The sequence below is a fragment of the Chiloscyllium plagiosum genome, unplaced genomic scaffold (assembly GCF_037043375.1).
Source record: "Chiloscyllium plagiosum isolate Xiang-an unplaced genomic scaffold, Cpla_swu_hap1 HiC_scaffold_8, whole genome shotgun sequence".
NCBI lineage: Eukaryota > Metazoa > Chordata > Chondrichthyes > Orectolobiformes > Hemiscylliidae > Chiloscyllium > Chiloscyllium plagiosum.
Genome location: NW_028270146.1, coordinates 12,697,927 through 12,717,980, shown reverse-complemented (window position 1 = coordinate 12,717,980; position 20,054 = coordinate 12,697,927). Strand labels below are relative to the sequence as shown.

The 20,054-nt window shown below is 40.4% G+C and overlaps 1 protein-coding gene across 3 annotated transcripts in view; it reads right to left on the bottom strand.

Annotated features, from left to right (window-relative positions):
* LOC122553352 (ribosomal protein S6 kinase A5) overlaps positions 1 to 20,054 on the bottom strand; it is a 235,604-nt gene that overhangs the window by 132,034 nt on the left and 83,516 nt on the right. For all 3 annotated transcript variants that reach the window (XM_043696941.2, XM_087989593.1, XM_087989592.1), the window contains one exon: positions 15,805 to 15,876. In XM_043696941.2, the coding sequence (XP_043552876.1) occupies positions 15,805 to 15,876 (72 nt within the window). The remainder of the gene's footprint in view (positions 1 to 15,804; positions 15,877 to 20,054) is intronic.

Sequence of the window (20,054 nt, the reverse complement as noted above, 5' to 3'; positions counted from 1 at the left end):
AAACAGGATTTTCAGGGGTTCCATTCACCCTAGGAGCCAGCTGGGTCAGTGTCATGTACTATGCACATTCAAAAAGAAGGTGACTTGTGATGGGATACTAGCCTTCATGTAGTTAACTCAATATTCATTGATACAGATTCTATTTCCTGATTTCCAAGCCATGCTTATTCTGCACTACTGCCTGCATTAGCACATCATTTTTAAAATCAGGGTTACCAACCCACCATTATTTCGCAACTGTGGCATTAGATCAAATATACTTATCTCTATTAGTGTCATTAATTTATCTACCTTAGGAACATTCTGTATGATCAAACAATGCACTTTCAAACTTTTTGGTAAATTCCCTGATTTAATTGTTCATCTAAACTCTGTCTTTTTCTGGGCAAAAGTGAGGACTGCAGATGCTAGAAATCAGAGTCTAGGTTAGAGTGATGCTGGAAAAGCAAAGCAGGTCAGGCAGCTTCCGAGGAGCAGGAAAATTGACGTTGCAGGCAAAAGCCCTTCATCAGGATTGTTTTGATGAAGAGCTTTTGCCCGAAATGTCGATTTTCCTGCTCCTCGGATGCTGGCTGACCTGCTGTGCTTTTCCAGCACCTCTCTAATCTAGACTCTGTCTTTTTCTGGCACACTCCACTCATCTTTACCAAATTGTGAAACTGATTCAAATATTTGATTTATCTCTTCAGATGTAATAAATTTCTTCAATTAAATTGTGGCATTTCCACCTTTAGTTTCAAAGCAATTTATTCAACTTTCTGGAAGGCAGGTTCTAAAACAGTTTAAATGTAACCTATCCCAATAGAATAGGTCACTCATTCCCCAGTACTGATGCCAGTATTCTATGGCCCTAAACATTCATCTCCCAAATCACTAGGGACAGCATACTATAGTAAAGGAACCAAATCAGAGAGAATTCAGACATGTGCGTTTCAAGATAACAAGACGAGACTGTACACTGCCCCACCTATCCCCGTAACCCTGAATTTCTCCTGGATAATCCGTCTAGCCTGCACATTCCTGGAAACTATATGCAATTTAGCATGGTCGATTCACTGAAATCTATATATGTTTGGACTTTGAGAGGAAACTGGAGCACCTGGAGAAAACCCACATAGACACAGGGAGAATGTGCAAACTCCAAAGTCACTTAAGGGTGGAATCAAACCTGGGTCTCTGCCACTGAGCCACCATGCTACCCCCAAAAAAGCTCTCTACTTCTATTCTACTTTAGAATAAGACAGATGAGCTAAGAGCATGGATTGATATATGGAATTAAGATATTACTGCTATCACAGAGATGTGGTTTAGGTAGGGCAGAACTGGAAACTCAATGTTACAGGGTATAGAATCTTTAGGCAAGACAGGGTATGGTATTACTAATTAAACAGTCAGTTACTGCAGTAAGGTGGGATGGTATCTTGAAAGGATCTTCAAATGAGGTTAGGAATAGAGCGGATAGAGCTTAGGAATAAAAAAAGGGGCAATCACCTTGTTCGTCGTGTATTATAGGCCCCCAAACAGTCAGTAGGTGAAAGAGAAGCAGATCTATAGACAATCCACTGAGGTGTGTAAAAACAATACAAATAGGAAGTGACAATGCTGCTCCTTTAACAAGGTCATGCCGCCCTTGGTTTTTTTTCAGAGGTCGTAAAAGCAGTGATTCTGACAAGTCTGGGTTTAACTACTTGAGAATGCTATCAAGCTTTGAAAAAAACACTTGTACAATCAAATGGAGAGTGACCAGTTCTCCCGGCTCAGCTTTCTACTACTTTCCTCTGGCTTGGTTTGGTTTGGTTTGGTTTGGTTTTATCAGTCTGGCTGTTCACTGAAAGCAGTCAGTTGTGAAGCTGCCGGACCCAAAGAAACAGATCCATGCTGAAACACCGTCTCTCTGACAACTCTGCTTTAAGATCCTCTGTTTGATTTTTACCTTTTTTTGTCAAGGGCATTTATGGGGATTATAGACAATAGACAATAGGTGCAGAAGTAGGCCATTTGGCCCTTTGGGCCAGCACCACCATTCATTATGATCATGGCTGATCATCTACAATCATTATCCTGTTCTCGCCTTATCCCCATAACCCTTGACCCCACTATCCTTAAGAGCTCTATTCAACTCTTTCTTGAAAGTATCCAGAGACTTGGCCTCCAATGCTTTCAGGGGCAGAGCATTCCATACACCCACCACTCTCTGGGTGAAGAAGTATCTTCTAAACTCTGTTCTAAATGGCCTACCCCCTTATTGTTAAACACACTCTGCTTCCTGTGTCCAGAGTGTCCAATCCTTTAATAATCTTACACGTCTCAATCAGATCCCCTCTCATCCTTCTAAACTCAAGTGTATGTACGTCCAGTCGCTCCAATCTTTCAATTCTGGGAATTGACCTCGTGAACCTACGGTACACTCCCTCAATAGCCAAAATGTCCTTCCTCAAATTTGGAGACCAAAATTGCACACAATACTCCAGGTGCCGTCTCACCAGGGCCCTGTACAGCTGCAGAAGGACCTCTTTGCTCCTATACTCAATTCCTCTTGTTTGAAGGCCAGCATGCCATTAGCTTTCTTCACTGCCTGCTGTACCTGCATGCTTGCTTTCATTGACTGATGTACTAGAACATCTAGATCTCATTGCACTTCCCTTTTACCTAACTTGACTCCATTTAGGTTGTTGCAAGTGTTTAGAACAGCATCATTAAGTTGGGATAATCTGCAGGGTTTTTGGATATTTACGTTATTCTATATTCTGTTCTCTATTGTTTGTGTTTCATTCAGTAATCTTGCAAATAAATTCTGTTTTGTTTAAAACTAAGTGGTTGGGCCAACAGCATTATTCCTGGAATATCTATTGTACACTTGCTTAAAACAACTAGCAAAGTTAGGGTCTGCGCTACTTTCTTGAAATGTTTTGAGGGGGTCTGGCCTGATCCCATAACAAGGGTAATTATTTTAGAGGATTTCAACTTGCCCAACAGTAACTGGAATAGACATTGTGTTAAGGGATTAGAGAGGATGGATTTCTGGAATTGTATTCATAGCAGCTCCACACGTACAAGGTCCAACACGGGATAAAGCAATGCTAGACCTAATTCTGGGGAACGAAGGTGGACAGGTGTTCAAGGTGACAATGGGGGAGCACTTTTGTGACAGCAACAATGACTTAAATTTGTTACTTAAAAGATGGTAGGCAAAGAACAGTTTTGGGATGGTGGAAGGTTGATTTTATTAAAATAAGGCAGGATTTGGCCAAAGTATTTCGGGAACAGCTAATTGTAGGAAAATCTACAACAGAGCGGGGGGTGGGGGGGAGGAGGAGGAAGGAAGGGTGGGGTGTTCAAAAAGGAAATGAGAGTACAGGCCAAACATCACTCCTTTAGGGTGAAATGTATCAGTAACAAGTCCAGAGAATCTTGGATATCTAGGAATATTCAGGGCTTCATAAGAAAAAAAAAGGCTTTTAGCAGATATGAAGGGTGTAAAACAATGGAGGGTCTATAGTGGGGTAAAGATGAGCAAGGGGTAACTTAAGAAAGCAATTAGGAGAGCAAAGAGGGGACATGAAATAGCATTGGTGGAAATATATTAAGGGGAAAAGGGTAACCTGTGAAAGAGTAGGGACCAGTAGGGACCAAGAGGGCACTCTGCACTTGGAGCCGGAGGACATTGGCAGTGTTAAACAAGAACTTCTGTCTTCACTTTGGAGAAGGAGGAAGTAGGTATAGAATTTGGGAAGAGGGACTGACAGGTTCTTGGGCAGTTTTGACATCAGGAGTGAGGAGGTATTAGAAATTTTGGCATGCTTAAACGTGGACAATTCCCCAGGTGTGGATGAGTTGTATCCCTTGCTGCTGTGGAAGATCAGAGAGAGGAAATGCTAACTTTTAATTCCTCTCTCACCATGCGGGAGATACCAGAGGACTGGAGGACAGCTTATATGGTTCCACTTTTCAACAAAGGTGATAGAGATAATCCACAGATCAGTGAGTTTCACAATAATGGTAGCAAAACTATTGGAGAAAATTCTAAAGGGAACAATTAGTCTCCACTCAGACAGGCAAGATTTAATCAAGGATGGTCAGCATGGCTTTGTCAGAGAGAGGTCATGACTAACAAATTTAATAGAATTTTTTAAGGAAGTGATCAGATGTGTGCATGAGGAAACTGCAGTTGACATAGTTTATAGGGATTTCAACAAAGCCTTTGATATGGTCCACATAGGCTGATAAAGAAGATAAGAGCACATGAGATCCAGGGTAACTTGACCAGGTGTATCTAACATTAGCTTGCTGGAAGGAAACAAAGAGTGGTGGTGGAAAGCTGTTTATATGACAGGAGGCTGGTGCTGTGTGGCATACCACTGGTAACAGTACTGGGTCCATTATTGCTTACAATATATCTTAATGACATAGATGAGATTATAAGGGGAATGATAAATAAGCTTATGGAATACTTAAAGATTGGCTGAGTTGTTAATAGTGAAGGTCTTAGGTTACACAATGACATAAACTGTTCAGATGGAATTTAATGCTGGTCAGATGGGCAGATCAGTGGCAGATGGAATTTAACCTGGAAAAATATGTGGTGATGCACTTTAGAACAAGTAACAAGATATGGGAGCATCCAATGAATCGCAGGACACTACAAAAGTCTGAGGAACAGAGATCTTGGGGTGCTTGTCCACAGATCCCTGAAGGCATCAGATCAGGATAATAGGATAGTTAAGTCAACATAAGGATACTTGCCAATATTAGTCATGGCATAAACTACAAGGGAGGTTAGTTTGGACCTGTACAAAACTTTGGTTAGACCACACCTGGAGTGTTTTGTGCAGTTCTGGTTGCCTCACTACTGCAAGGAGATGATTGCAAAGGAGATTCACCAGGACATTGTATGCGTTGGAGCACTTTAGCTATGAAGAGACGCTGGATAAACTTGGGTTGTTTTCTTTAGAGCAGAGAAGGCACCAGATTGAGGTATATTAGTATGAGGGGTATGTACAAGGTTGATAGGAAGCAGATGTTCCCTTTCGTTGAAGTGTCAATAACAAAGGGATATAGGTTTAAGGTGAAGGGCAGAATGTTTAGATGGAATTTGAAGAATAATTTTGCTCCCTGAGGATGGTGGAATACACTGTCTGGGAAAGGAGTAATGGCAAGAAAACTCAACCTTTAAAAAGTACAATGGTGAGAATTTGAAATGTCACAACATTCAAGGCTATGGGCCAAGTACTGGAAAGTGGGATTAATTTAGATAGGTCAGCGCAGAATTGATGGTCTGAAGAACATCTGCTGTGCTGTATGATTATATCTCTTTAAACCATACTCTTTGCCAATTTTACATGAAATTCAGGTTGTGAAGGCTCTGTGTACAAACTGGTTGCTATGTTTCCAATAGTAAAATTGTAACAACATTATAAATGTACTCAATTGGATGTAAAGTGCTTAGGAACAACTTGAGGTTTTGGAGGATACTCTATAAATGCAAGTCTTATTTTACAGAGTTATTAGAAACATGCTTAATTCTGATACTTGGTCGGCAGCAGAGCCTTTTGGACTTTTGATCACTGCAGCAAGAAACTTATCTATTTCCAATATTATAATAACCTCTGCTGCCAATACATCTCTTTTTGTTTTGACCACTACTTCCTTCAGTCACCTCTTGTACCATGAAGGTCAATTGCACATTTTCTTGTAGTACTTCTTCTGATACAGGTAACAAGTTCCTCGTGATTTCTTAAGGTTCAGATGTCTCTGTTGCTACATCCTGGGTTCCACAACTGCCTGATTGGCCCCTCCTGCTCCTCACCAAATCCAAACTAACATCAATCATGAGGATTGAGAGTGGTTTTTGCATCAAAGTGTTCTGATAACTTTCCCCTAGCAGATACATCATGATGTCTGGAGTTCAGCATCTAACTGAACAACTCTGTACAGAAGATCCTCAAGATACAGAGCCAATACCTAAACACTCCAGTTACAACACATCACCTGCAATGTCAGCTCTAACTTCCAAATATATAATTGGTAATTTATAATCAAGCCTCTGCAACTGACCTACAGGTGCAAAGAAGAACAGCACGTTCAACTCTATAGCCAACTGTTAATTAGCAGAAAAAAAACAGATGATGTGTTTGGTCTAACTTAGAGCAGAGATTGAGAACTCACCCAAAGAATTTTTGACATTGTACTAAAAACATGAATTTATGTTTCTGCTGTGAAAGTGCTTTGCTGAGAAGGGTAAACAACAGCTGTGAATTGAGGAAGCTACAAGACTTAGGAATGTTGATTGTTTAACAGCTTCATGCTGAGCCAAGTCTGAAAAAAGGATCGTGGCTTCAACACCCAAAACAAAGTGAAATTTTAAAAAAGCTGAATTCTGAAATAGTGAAGCAGCAACAAAAACTATAACTTGCCTTCACATAGCACATCAACATATTCAAACATCCTAAAATGTTGCACAGGCGCATCACTAAATTCTCTGTACAGCAAAGATGCTTTAGTGTTGAGGGTGGGGGGAAGTGATGAGGGGTTGGTCTTTGCTTTCCCTATGGTCAGTGTGGGAGTGGGAGGCATCACTTACTCAGGCAGTAAGTTCCTAATTCTACCCAGAATAAGTACATAGCAAAAGGCTAGTGAATTACTTTTCCCTGCCACTGCAAATTGAGGTCAAGTGGGCTAATCAAGTTAAATGGCCTAATCCCCACTGGCATTAACCCCTTAAGATGGCTGAAGGGGTCATTGAAGTTGACACATTAACTTTGCTTACTCTCTTCAGATGCTGCCAGACCTATTGAGTGTTTCCAGAAATATCTGTTTTTGTAACATAAACACTTGCCAGGTTCTGACTATAAAATAAGCTGGGACTTTTCTCCCTGGAGCATTGGAGGCTGAGGAGTGACCTTATAATGGTTTATAAAGTCATGAGGGGCATGGAAAGGGTGAATAGCCAAGATCTTTTTCCTAGAGTGGGGGAGTCCAAAATTAGAGGACAGACGTTTAAGGTGAGAGGGGAAAGATCAAAAAGGACCTAAAGGGGTAACTTGATCATACAGAGGGTAGTCATGTATGAATAAGCTGCCAGACAATGTGGTGGAGGCTGTTATAATTACAACATTTAAACGGCATCTGCATGGGTTTATGAATAGGAAGGATTTAGAGGGATACAGGCCAAATGCTGGCAATGGGACAAGTTTAGTTTGGGATGTCTGGTAACCCCAACGAGCGGTGTTGTATGCCTCTATGAAATGTTGAGTGTTGGTGGTGCTTTTTACTCATCCAGGCCAGTATGCATATTCCAGTACAGTTGACATATGCTTTACAGACAGTAGGCAAATTTTGGGGAATCAAAAGGTAATTAACTCACCAAAGAATTCCTAACCAATGAACTGCCCTTGTGCCTCATTCAGTTCAGTTTCTGGTTAATGGCAACACCAGGATTTTGATAATATTAGGGACCAGACCAAATCTACTCAAAATATATTAAGCAGACAGCTTAGACCCCAAGTTTTCCTTATTCTTAAAGGCAAGTGTAAAGCGTTGTATTCCAGGTGCAATTTGACTGGTCACACTACCAGGCTTGAAGCAAAACACCCTTTTTTCTTACACTATAGTTAAAATACAAATACGAGAGAGAAGAATCGGAATAACTTATTGGAAAACTTAATAGATTAATAGATGATTTAACTACTAAACAATAACTATTCCAATATAGTAACATCCCATAAACACATACATGGCAAAGACAAATTTAGTAAAATAGATTGTCTCACATGCAATGCTCCAGACCAGGAGAAAATAACATCAAGAGAAAGCTTTGAGAGTGTGTGTGAGAGAGAGAAAGAGAAAGAGAGAGAGAAAACTCAAGCATTTTGCTGTAGCAGGGAGAGATGTTATAGCAGCTTCCATAACCCAGCAATTACTGAAAGTTAAACTAAAACCTTGGTTCTATGGGAGTTTGAACCCACCCTTCATGCTGTTTCTATTGTTCCAACGTTAACTAAAAACCCCAAGGCCCCACAGGCTATTTACATTATTGGCCTGGAACAGACCGCTCATCACCTCTGATTCTATTTCTCTTCATAAAAAAACCAGGACAAAATACCCCTCTTAAAGCCATTGTATTGTCACAATAGTGGGTGATTCAGTGATGGTAATGCCACTGAACATCAAGGGGAGGTAATTAGATCCTCTCGTGTTAGAGGTGGTTGTTTCTGGCATTTATCACCTGAATGTTCCTTTCCTCTTGAGTCAATGCCTGAGAGTTGATTAGGCTTTGCTGGTAGATACCTAGACCTGATCATTTTACACCCCTTAGTTTTCTCTTCACGAAAACATTTGCTTTTGTACTATATGCTATGTACTTGATTTATACTATTTTTTCTTTGGCTGAAGGGTGCCCTTTCTTCCTGGAAAGCCCAGGACTCTAAAAGAGTGCACGAGTAAAATGGAAATTAGGAAAGCATGAAAGAATGTTAGTCGTCAAAGAAAGTGCAAGTTTTTTTTATGAATATACACAAACAGCAAGATGATAACTTATTACAGATCAAAAAGGGAACCTGTGTTTGGAGGCTCAAGAAATGCTTCTTAATGAATTCTTTGTGCCTGTCTTCACAGAGAAAGGGACAATACAGACATCATAGATAAGGAAGAGTGTACCATATGGAATGTAATAAATACAGCTTTGGGGGGGGGGCATAGTATTAGTAGTTTTAGTATCTTTGAAATAGCTAAACTTTCAAATCTAGAACATACTTAAGGCTTCTGAGAGAAGTACTGAAAGGAAAAGAAGAAGCTCTGACCACATTTTCCAATCCTCTCCTATAGGATATATCCTTGGGTATAGTGTTGGAGTCAGAAGACTGCCACCATTACACAGTTTTTTTTTAAATGAGGGAGGAAAGGATAGATCAAGTAATTACAGATTTGGCAGCCTAACCTCAGTGGTAGACAAATTACTCTAAAGAATTCTAAGGGACAGTATAAGTTGCTCGTCAGAAAGGCACAAATCAATCAAGTGCAGTCAGCATGAATATATTAAGAACTGGTTTGTGTCTGATGAACTGGAGTGAATTTTTTGAGGTGACAACAAAAGAGGTTCAATGAATGTACAGCTTTTGAAGAAGTTGACATGGATTTTCATGAGCCTTGTAACAAGATCCCACACGAACACTGCATGGAAAAGTGAAAACCATTAGACCCAAGGGAAAATGGCACATTGAATCTAAAATTAGTCCAGTGGGAGGAAAGGATAATGGTTGGAGGTGTTGATGTGACTGGAAAGCTGCTTCTAATGGGATCATACTAGGCTCAGTTTCAGGTTCTTTGCATCTTGGTATAATCAAAGATTTAGATCTAACTGCAGGGGACCTGATTCAGAAGTTTAAAAAAATTGCCAGTATAGCTTTTCTTAAGGAAAACAAAGCTGTAGACTGTAGGCAAATATAAACGGATGGTCATGTGGTTCAAATTGGCAAACCGAATTCAATTTGGAGAAATGTGAGGTAATTCTTTTCAGGGAAACAATTAATACAAAGAAGTACTGAAAATGAGTGACTGCAACAGAGAAGCACAAAAGCAAATGCAAGAACAAAAACACATTATAATGTCCACAAATCTCTGAATGTAGCAAGACAGGTGGACAGACAAAGGCACAGAATGAAAAAGTTAATGTTGGAACAGTGCAAAACAGTTGATAGGCCTCATTCAGAGTAATGCTTACTATTTTTATAAAAAGTTAATTATTCATTAAATTAAAACAAAGAACTATGGATGTTGGATTATTGAAATAAAAACAGAATATGTTAGGGAAACTCATCAGGTCTGTGGAGAGAAAAACTGAGTTAACGATACAAGTCCAATGACTCATCGTCAGAACTGAAAGCAATTGGGAAATGGCAATATTTATACTGAAAGTTAGGGAGATGGAGAGGGGTGAACAGTATAGATGGAAATGGAGAGAGGTTGGGAGGGGGGGGCGAAACAAAGAAAGGAGAAGCAGAGTAAGCGATTGCTGATGATACACTGGGAGGAAGATAAATGCTGAATGAGTGCGAATGGAAAGTATCAGTGTGAGAAAATGGGGTGGCTGTGCTGGAGCAACCCATACAGAACAGGACCTGGCGCGTGGGAGTGAGTAACAAACATGAAGAAAGGTGGTCACACTCTGAAATTGTTAAACATGATGTTGAGTCCTGACTGTTTTAAGGTACCTAGGCAGAAAATGAAGTGGTGGAGGACTGCAGTAGCTCTGAGATGTAAATTTTGGCTTGGGAACATGGTGGTATATAAAAGTGGAAGGCAAGTGGAAGGTCAGGATTTTAACCAACATGGGATGAAACATCTGAAAACAAACCCACCAGCTCAGTGAGCAAATTGACAACCTGGTCAAGATCAATTTTTTTGGACAGAGCAGAGGTGTTCCACAAAGATGGTAACCCAATCTGCATTATTCTATTACTAGATGGGGGAGAACAAGTACATGTCGTGTATTTGGATTTTCAGAAGGCTTTTGATACATTCCCTCATAATAAGTCAGTGAGCAAAGTTAAAACACAGAGTTAATATACTGGCAAGGATTGAGGATTGGTTGACAGGTGGGAAACGTAGAAGAAAATAAATGGGTCTTTTTCCATGTGGCAGGTGGTGACTAGCTGAATACTACAATGGTCAGTGCTTGGACCACAGCTATTTACTATATGTAAATAGATGACCTGATTGAGACGTCCAAAGACAACATTTCCAAGATGTTTTTCACCTTCCATAGGATGTTGCCATCGTTGGCTAAGTCAACATTTATTGATTGAATCTTCACCACAGGTCTCAGCAATCACTTTGAGAGTCTGGAGTCACATGTAGGCTAGAGCAGGTAAGGAGAAGAGATTTTCTTCCCAGATGGAACTTAGTTTTTCCAATAATCGGCAGTGGATTCATGATTATTATTAGTCTTTATTCCAGATTTTTTTTTAACTGAATTCAAATTCCACCATCTGCTGTGGAAGGAGGGATTTTAACCAGGGTCCTCAGAACACTACCTGGATGTCTACATTAATAGTATTGTAATAAGACCACTATACTACCACAATAGGAAAGTTTGTTGATGACAGATATAGAATGTAGGGAAATAGAGGGTGACATCTTGAAAAGTGTCTATGGATGAGTGGATAAATCCCCAGGATCTGATCAGGTGTACCCTAGAACTCTGTGGGAAGCTAGGGAAGTGATTGCTGGGCTTCTTACTGAGTTATTTGTATCATCTATAGTCACAGGTAAGGTGCCGGAAGACTGGTGGTTGGCTAATGTGGTGCCACTGGTGGTAAGGAGAAGCCAAGGAACTACAGACCAGTGAGCCTGACGTCTATGGTGGGCAAGTTGTTGGAGGGAATCCTGAGGGACAGGATGTACATGTATTTGGAAAGGCAAGGACTGATCAGGGATATTCAACATGGCTTAGTGCATGGGAAATCATCCCCATAGGAGACTGGTGAGCAAGGTTAGATCTCATGGAATATAGGGTGAACTAGCCATTTGGATACAGAACTGGCTTAAAGGTAGATGACAGACGGTGGTGGTGTAGGGTTGTTTTTCAGACTGGAGGCCTGTGACCAGTGGAGTGCCACAAGAATCGGTGTTGAGTCCACTATTTTTAGTCATTTATATAAATGATTTGGATGTGAGCATAAGAACCATAGTTAGTAAGTTTGCTGGTGACACCAAAATTGGAGGTGTAGTGGACAGCGAAGAAGGTTACTTCAGATTAGAATAGGATCTTGATCAGATGGGCCAATGGGCTGAGAAGTGGCAGATGGAGTTTAATTTAGACAAATGTGAGGTGCTGCATTTTGGGAAAGCAAATCTTAGCAGGACTTATACACTTAAGGGTAAGGTCCTAGGGAGTGTTGCTGAACAAAGAGATCTTGGAGTGCAGGTTCATAGCTCCTTGAAAGTAGAGTCGCAGGTAAATAGGATAGTGAAGAAGGTGTTTGGTATGCTTTCCTTTATTGGTCAGAGTATTGAGTACAGGAGTTGGGAGGTCATGTTGCGGCTGTACAGGACCTTGGTTAGGCCACTGTTGGAATATTGCATGCAATTCTGGTCTTATTCCTATCAAAAAGATGTTGTGAAACTTGAAAGGTTTCAGAAAACATTTACAAGGATGTTGCCAGGGTTGGAGGATTTGAGCTATAGGGAGAGGCTGAACAGGCTGGGGCTGTTTCCCCTGGAGCGCGGAAGCTGAGGGGTGGCCTTATAGAGGTTTACAAAATTATGAGGGGTATGGATAGGATAAATAGACAAAGTCTTTTCCTGGGGGTAGAAGAGTCCAGAACTAGAGGGCATTGGTTTAGGGTGAGAGGGGAAAGATATAAAAGAGACCTAAGGGGCAACCTTTTCACTCAAGGATTGGTATGTATATGGAATGAGCTGCCAGAGGAAGTGGTGAAGGCTGGCACAATTGCAACAGTTAAAAGTAACTGGATGGGTGTATGAATAGGAAGGGTTTGGAGGGATATGGGCCAGGTGCTGGCAGGTGGGACTAGATTGGGTTAGGATATCTGGTTGGCATAGACAAGTTGGACCAAAGGTAAAAACAATGACCGCAGATGCTGGAAACCAGATTCTGGATTAGTGGTGCTGGAAGAGCACAGCAGTTCAGGCAGCATCCAAGGAGCTTCGAAATCGACGTTTCGGGCAAAAGCCCTTCATCAGGAATAAAGGCAGTCAAATTCCTGATGAAGGGCTTTTGCTCGAAACGTCGATTTCGAAGCTCCTTGGATGCTGCCTGAACTGCTGTGCTCTTCCAGCACCACTAATCCAGAAAGTTGGACCAAAGGGTCTGTTTCCGTGCTGTACATCTCTATGACTGTATGACATGAAAATGTATAAGATTATGAGTAGTGAAGAGGATAAGACCATAAGACATAGGAGCGGAAGTAAGGCCATTCGGCCCATCGAGTCCACTCCGCCATTCAATCATGGCTGATGGGCATTTCAACTCCACTTACCCGCATTCTCCCCGTAGCCCTTAAGGATGCAAGGAGACTTCAAGATGATTCAGACAAGTTAAGTGGATGGGCAAACACATGGCAGGTGCAGTACAACATGGTAAATGTGAAGTTATGCACATTAGTTTTAAAATGGTGATTTATTGAGAACTGTGGATATACAAAGGCATCTGAGTGCCCTTGCAGAAGGGTCATTGAAATTAGACAGGTAGGTACAGTAAGCAATTAGGAAGGCAAATGGAGAGTTGGATTTGATTGCAAGAGGATTTGAGTCCAGATGTAAGCGTGTCTTACTGCAGTTATACAGAACCTTGGTGAGACACCATCTGGAGTGTTGTATGCAGTTTTGATCTCCCTACCTAAGAAAGGAAATATTTTTGCCATAGAGTGAGTGTAGTGGAGGTTCACTAGCCTGATAGCAGGGACGGCAGGACTGTCCTATGGAGGAGAGATTGGTTCAACTCCACCTGATTTCACTCGAGTTTCAAAGGATAAAGGGGTTCTGATTGAAACATAGAGTCATAGAGATGTACAGCATGGAAACAGACCCTTCAGTCCAACCCGTCCATGCCAACTTACACAGCTGTGGGCGGCACGGTGGCACAGTGGTTAGCACTGCTGCCTCACAGCGCCAGAGACCCGGGTTCAATTCCCGCCTCAGGCGACTCACTGTGTGGAGTTTGCACATTCTGCCCGTGTCTGCGTGGGTTTCCTCCGGGTGCTCCGGTTTCCTCCCACAGTCCAAAGATGTGCAGCTCAGGTGAATTGGCCATGCTAAATTGCCCATAGTGTTAGGTAGGGGAATGGGTGGGTTATGCTTCGGTGGGTCAGTGTGGACTTGTTGGGCCGAAGGGCCTGTTTCCAAACTGTAATATAATCTAATCTCAGCTGAACAATCTAGATGCAGAGAGGATATTTTTCTTGATTGGGCATTCTACATACAGAGGGCACACAGATCAAGATATAAGGAAAGCCATTCAGGACTGAGATGAGAAATCATTTCTTCAATCAAAGGTTAGTGAACCTGTGGAATTATCCACCACTGAAGGATGTGGTGGCCAAGTTACTGAATATATTCAAGAAACAGATAGGTACAATTTTATATTTAAAAAGCATCAAAAGGGTATGGGGAGAAAGAAAAAAGATGGCATTGAGATACAGGCTCAGCTGAATGGAGGAGCAGGCTCAAAGGGCCGATTGGCCTAATCCTGCTCCTAGTTTCTATGCATCTGATCACCTCAGTACAGGAAAAATGTAATCACACAAGAGAGGGTGCAAAAGAGACTTAAGGGAATTTACCAGCTTTGGAACATTTTTGCCATAAAGGAAAGATTACTCAGGCTGAGGTTACATTCTTTGGAATAGAGGAAACATAGGTGACAATTTAATTGATGTGTGTGAAATTATGAGAAACTAGATAAAAGTTCATTGGAAGGACTGAATGCCTCAAGCAGATAGGTCAATAACAATGATGCACCAATTTACAAAAGTTGACAGGAGTTGAGGAGACTTGAGGGGAAGTTTTGAGGATGGTGCAGTATTTGGAAACAGAGGAAACCTGAAAAAAAACTGGCGTGTTTACTTCTAGTGCAAAACATACAGGACTCCAAAGTGAGTTTAGGCTGAACGGCTCTTTTCTTTGGCTATTACAAAAATGATGGGCCGACTGGCCTCTTTCTCTGTCTGTAATTTTTCAATGTTTCACATTAATGTCCACAAACCCAGCTGAGAAGACCTAAGTAGTCAGTACAGAGATAGGGGGAAAAAATGGGGAAACAGTTCTCTGAACATTATTCCAGAAAATGATTTTTCTATGAAAGCATCAAGACAATATAATTCAATTAATATTCAAAATAGACAAGCACAGACTTTCTGCTTCTCTTCTATACCCAGATTCCCCACTGCTCAAGATCATGGCACTAAACTGAAAATGATAATCTCTCATCTACTGAGAGACAACTTACAATTCATACAGGTCCATTGCTCACAAAACAATTTTAAAAGTGATTCAGTGTACTGTACCACTGAAACAGCACCTGTACTTTAGTACTTTCACAGGAAACAGAAAGCACATGGCTGTGTGGAATTAGAATTAAATCTGTCTGCACTCAAGCAAATGGCCTTTAGCAACATGTTCTAAACAGAATTAAACTCCATGTACACTGTCTGTTAATGATTTTAAACATTCTGTATTCCCTCTCTTGGTGCCTCTTGGGTCTTCCTGTTTGCTTTAAACTATACAGCTTCTGGCAACAAGGAATAGGAAGTGCAAGTCTATCAAATCAGAACAGGAAATTTGCCTCCAAAAACAGAAACATACTAGATCAATGCCAGTGTACGCATTGTAAATAAGTTATTAAATGCCTAATGCAAAGTTCTCTCTATTTGCTTCCAAGAAATATTTAGAATAATAATGTGACTGGGACAAATGTAGCAAGCTATCAAATTTCAAAACATCCCAACAATGGATTAATTATTTAAGTTAAGTTATCTTTCACTCACAAGTACCAATCAATTTGCACTGCGATGTCTATTTCCTTACAAAGTACTAATACATACTACATGGGAGTGCAAGTAACTCAGTCCATCCAAGTAAGAACAAATAAAGGCAAAATAGTGCAGATGCTAGAAATCTGAAATAAACACAGAGAATGCTGGAGAAACTCAACAGGTTTGGCAGCATCTGTACAGAAAGAAACAGAGTTAATGTCTCAAGTCCAGATAAATTCTTCTCCAGAACAGAGATTGTCTCTATTATTAAGTAGCAGTACTGTATAAAATGAGATAGCAAAAATGTTTTACTTACCTCCTGTTCCAAGGACCTTCAGTAGTTCAAAATTTTCTATCCCAACTTTTTCTGCATGCCCTGTTAAATTAGCTGCAAAACAACATAACTTTGTTAGTGATAACCTATTTTTAAACTCTGGTTTTTCTTTTATTTGAATTCTGTTACATTTCTTTCAATACTTTGACACTGTCTAGGTATTGATGAATGCTGCATTTAGGTTAGCTATCTCAAAACAAAGAAATTGGCCGGAAGAGCCAGAGATGGATTCTACTAATTCTATAGAATTCAAACTGCCATTAAATGGACACTTTAAACTGTAGCACAGGATTACAATTTGATAATGTGCAAACAGGTATCTCTGCTAACTGATCACAACTCCAAAGGAAAGTAATGAGCATAATAATATATTTTGATCCTTGGTGGTGTCATGTAATTTGGGTACTGAGCTTTCAAATATATTTTGGAAATCAAAACAGGTAAAGAGTGACTTGGCTCTAATTGGAATCTAACAGGAGGGCTAACTTGAACTATCTGAAAGCATAATTTTTCAGTTAGTTCAGACCCATGTATTAAAAATCATGGGGACAAACTATATTATATTTTAGTCACTATTCTCCTTAATGGTCCAAAGAGCAAAGATTTTGAGAATGATCAGTTCCAAAGACTTATTTCAATCAATCGTCCTCATATAAAATTATTTACTGCTTCTCTCTCAAGAAGGAGACTTGCTGAATGCCCCCAGCAACTTTCATTATTGTTTCACTAATCCTTCCATTGGTCAGTCCTCTTAATCTGATCTGGCTCAGAGCCTGACATCACGTTTTCCATACTAGGTAGGGCTGCTCCAAAGACCTATCTAATTAGTTCATTGTCCATATTTCCCCCACCAATTGCTATGACTTCACAGGTATTTCATAATCCCTCTGACCTCAAATATGAATGAACGATTTTTATTTTACAATGAGAACAACAACAAAATACAGTGAAAAGTTTTTCCACTGTCTCCACGAGCCCTCACCATTTTGAATAGTTTTAATAAAAAGTAAAGTATAGCTTAAAGAGAGTCCATCAGTCCTGAGCCAGCTCATCATCAACAACAATGTCTTCACCGTCATCCCTCCTCCACTGCTAGGCCACCATCTACACTGGAGAAAGTGAGGACTGCAGATGCTGGAGATCCTGAAGAAGGGCTTATGCCCGAAATGTCGATTCTCCTGTTCCTTGGATGCTGCTTGACCTGCTGCACTTTTCCAGCAACACATTTTCAGCACCATCTACACTGGACCCAACCAATGTTGAAACTGCCACTCTTCTGGCGCCATCTTTTGCCACTGGTCCGATTTTCCTCTGCCATGGTCTCGCCACCACCTGCATTGGGCCCTCTAATGTCTGAGTCACATCACTCACTGTTGGGCCCACCTAATCGACGTCACTGTGATGCCCTCCGTCACTGCTTTGCCATCGTCAGCATCAGACCCAATCCATGATGAAGTCGCCAATCCTCAGGTACCACATTTCATCACTGAGCCTACTTCGCCGACACTGATGTAGTAGTCGGTGATTCCAATGCCAGGTCCCATGCTAGCCCCAAAAAAGTAAGTAAGGGCTCACTCGAGTCCACACTGGCCTCACTTGCTATCCATGAGGTTCACGCTGGACCCATTCCCATATAGCAAGTTGTAAGTGTACTTGACAATAAAGCTCATATTGTTTCTAAGGTAGCAATTTAAGGAAGATATTTCTGCATTTCTAAAAATGGATTAGGGGTTTTAAGCTAATTTGGGTCTGGGACAAAACCCCATGGTATCAGACTGAAAAAAAATGGCATTGATATAAGAGAATGGATCATCCAGATTAAACAGATGTATCAATGCCTACAGGCTGCACTTTTTTAAAAGCTTACAAATTCACTGCTTAAATCAACACTTTGAAACACAGCTCATTCCCAAGAGGCATGATTAAAACTCACCAAAGGTGATATATTTAGAATTGCACCAATTCAGGTCACGTACAATTTAACTTTATATTAAATCAAGTCGGAAATCTTGCTGGATTTTATTCTATAAATAATTCAGCTGTCTTATGATATGCTGGGGCATGGCTCAGCAGTAGACAGTGGTTCAAAAAATATCAAAACTGCTCATCATTACTGCTGTACCCCAAGAATTACATTTTCTTTACTTACATTTGTATATAGGAGCTGAACTCACTGGTCAGTGGAAAATATTCAACTTTAAAGTAGGTTGCTGAAAAGAGAGATATATTGCTGCAGTATTTTCTCGCCTTGAACTCATCAGGCTAAATAAAAGAATCCTAAATTTCAAATAATCAGAATTTACAAAATAGAAGAAAAAGGATGTGGTCTGGTTGGAAAGTTGACGCTGAGTGGCCAAGGTGTCACTATGGCAAAAGTAATAGGGAAAGGCAGCCTTCCCAAACACCATACTAATTCAAAAAATATGTAAGGCTTGAACACATCCATTTGTTTGAAAAGAATGGATCAGTGTATGTGAATGTACGTAACCTTTAGAAAGATTAAATAAGCCATTTGACTACTTTGATGATCATCTCGAATTGGTTGTTAGTGCAGCAATTAGCACATTGAGGATTGCTCAGCAATGCATCACGTCTAACACTGGATGTTTTGTGTTGGGCTTTGTAAGCGTGGGCTGATCGAGTAGGGTATGTACTCTGCTTATTATGAACAACTGAAGCAGTACACTGTTAAGTCAATCAGCCAATCACCTGATGTGCAACCTCCGTACCTGGCAGCACACCAGCACAGTTATATTCTTGCAACAACGTACACATTGGGATTTTTATAGCTTCGCATGCTAGAAAATTGCTTTATCAGGGAACATGTAAATAGGATCCTCAACACTTTACAAGCGTTTTGGTGAAATCCTCAAATACAATGGCTATCCTGGCCAGAACATTGTTCACTGTGCATTACGCGAATTCATAAATGGGTCAAAGGGCCACTTTTAATGCAAGTTAATGATGAAGTTAATAAGTCATTGGCTACCTCTTTATCAAAATGTACAGCTGAAAATTACTTGCTAGGGAAAAAATGTATACCCAAATTCAGAACAGTAATAGCAAGGTAAAGGTGTTATCCAGCAACAGCTTAACTGTACAAATTAGGAAAGATCCAAAATGTAATCCCTTGATGGATGCTTAGAGTCACCTGATTCAGATGTGATATAGTACAGGAGATCAATTGAGAGCTTAGTGGCATGCTATTTGATAACAATCTTTCCCTCAATGCCAGCAAAACAGAGGAGCTGATCCTTGACCTCAGGAAGTGGACTGGAGGATACCCTCCTGTCTGTACCAATAGTGCGGAGGTGGAGATGGTTGAAAGCTTCAAGTTCCTAGGAGTAAATATGACCAACAATCTGTCTTGATCTATCCATGTAGAAGCTATGGTCAAAAAGCACACTAACACCTCTACTTGCTCAGAAGGCTAAGAAAATCTGGTATATCCAAAATGACTCTTACCAATTTTTATAGATACACCATAGAATGTATCCTATTTAGATGCATCACAGCTTGGTATGATAACTGCTCTATCCAAGATTGCAAGAAATTACAGAGTTGTGAACGTAGCCCAGTCCATCACACAAACCAGCCTTCCATCCACTGACGCCATCTATACTTTCTGCTGCCTTGGGGAAGCAGCCAATATAATCAAAGACCCTTCCATTCCATTACTCTCTTCCACCCTCGACCATCAGACAGAAAATACATAAGTTTTAAAGTACATACCAACAAATTTAAGAACAGCTTCTTCCCTGCTGTTAACAAACTTATGAACAGCCCTCTTAAATATTAAAATTGATCTTTCTCTGCACCTTCTCTGTAGCTAAAGCACTATATTCCACATTCTGTTCTATTGCCCTGATATATCTGTGCAATGTATGATTGCCAGGATAGCAAGCAAAATAGTTTTCATCATATCTCGATAAATGTGACACTAATAAATCAAATCAAATTAAAACTAGAGTTGCTATAGTGGTCTGCTGTACTCAGTGAATAATTGTAAAAGAAAATGAATGGCAGTAGACTTACTTTTATATTAATCAACTAATATTTGTTATGTTAAAATAAGTACATACAAGTTGCCCTTTATAATGGGCCAGTATTGCTTGAACAGAGATATTGTGGCACCACTATTATTTAGATTTTTTTCCAGCATTCTTCAGCTCAAATATAATTTTCAACGTAACTTTTTTGGAAGTGTGCACTGGTAATGTGGAAAAGAGGAC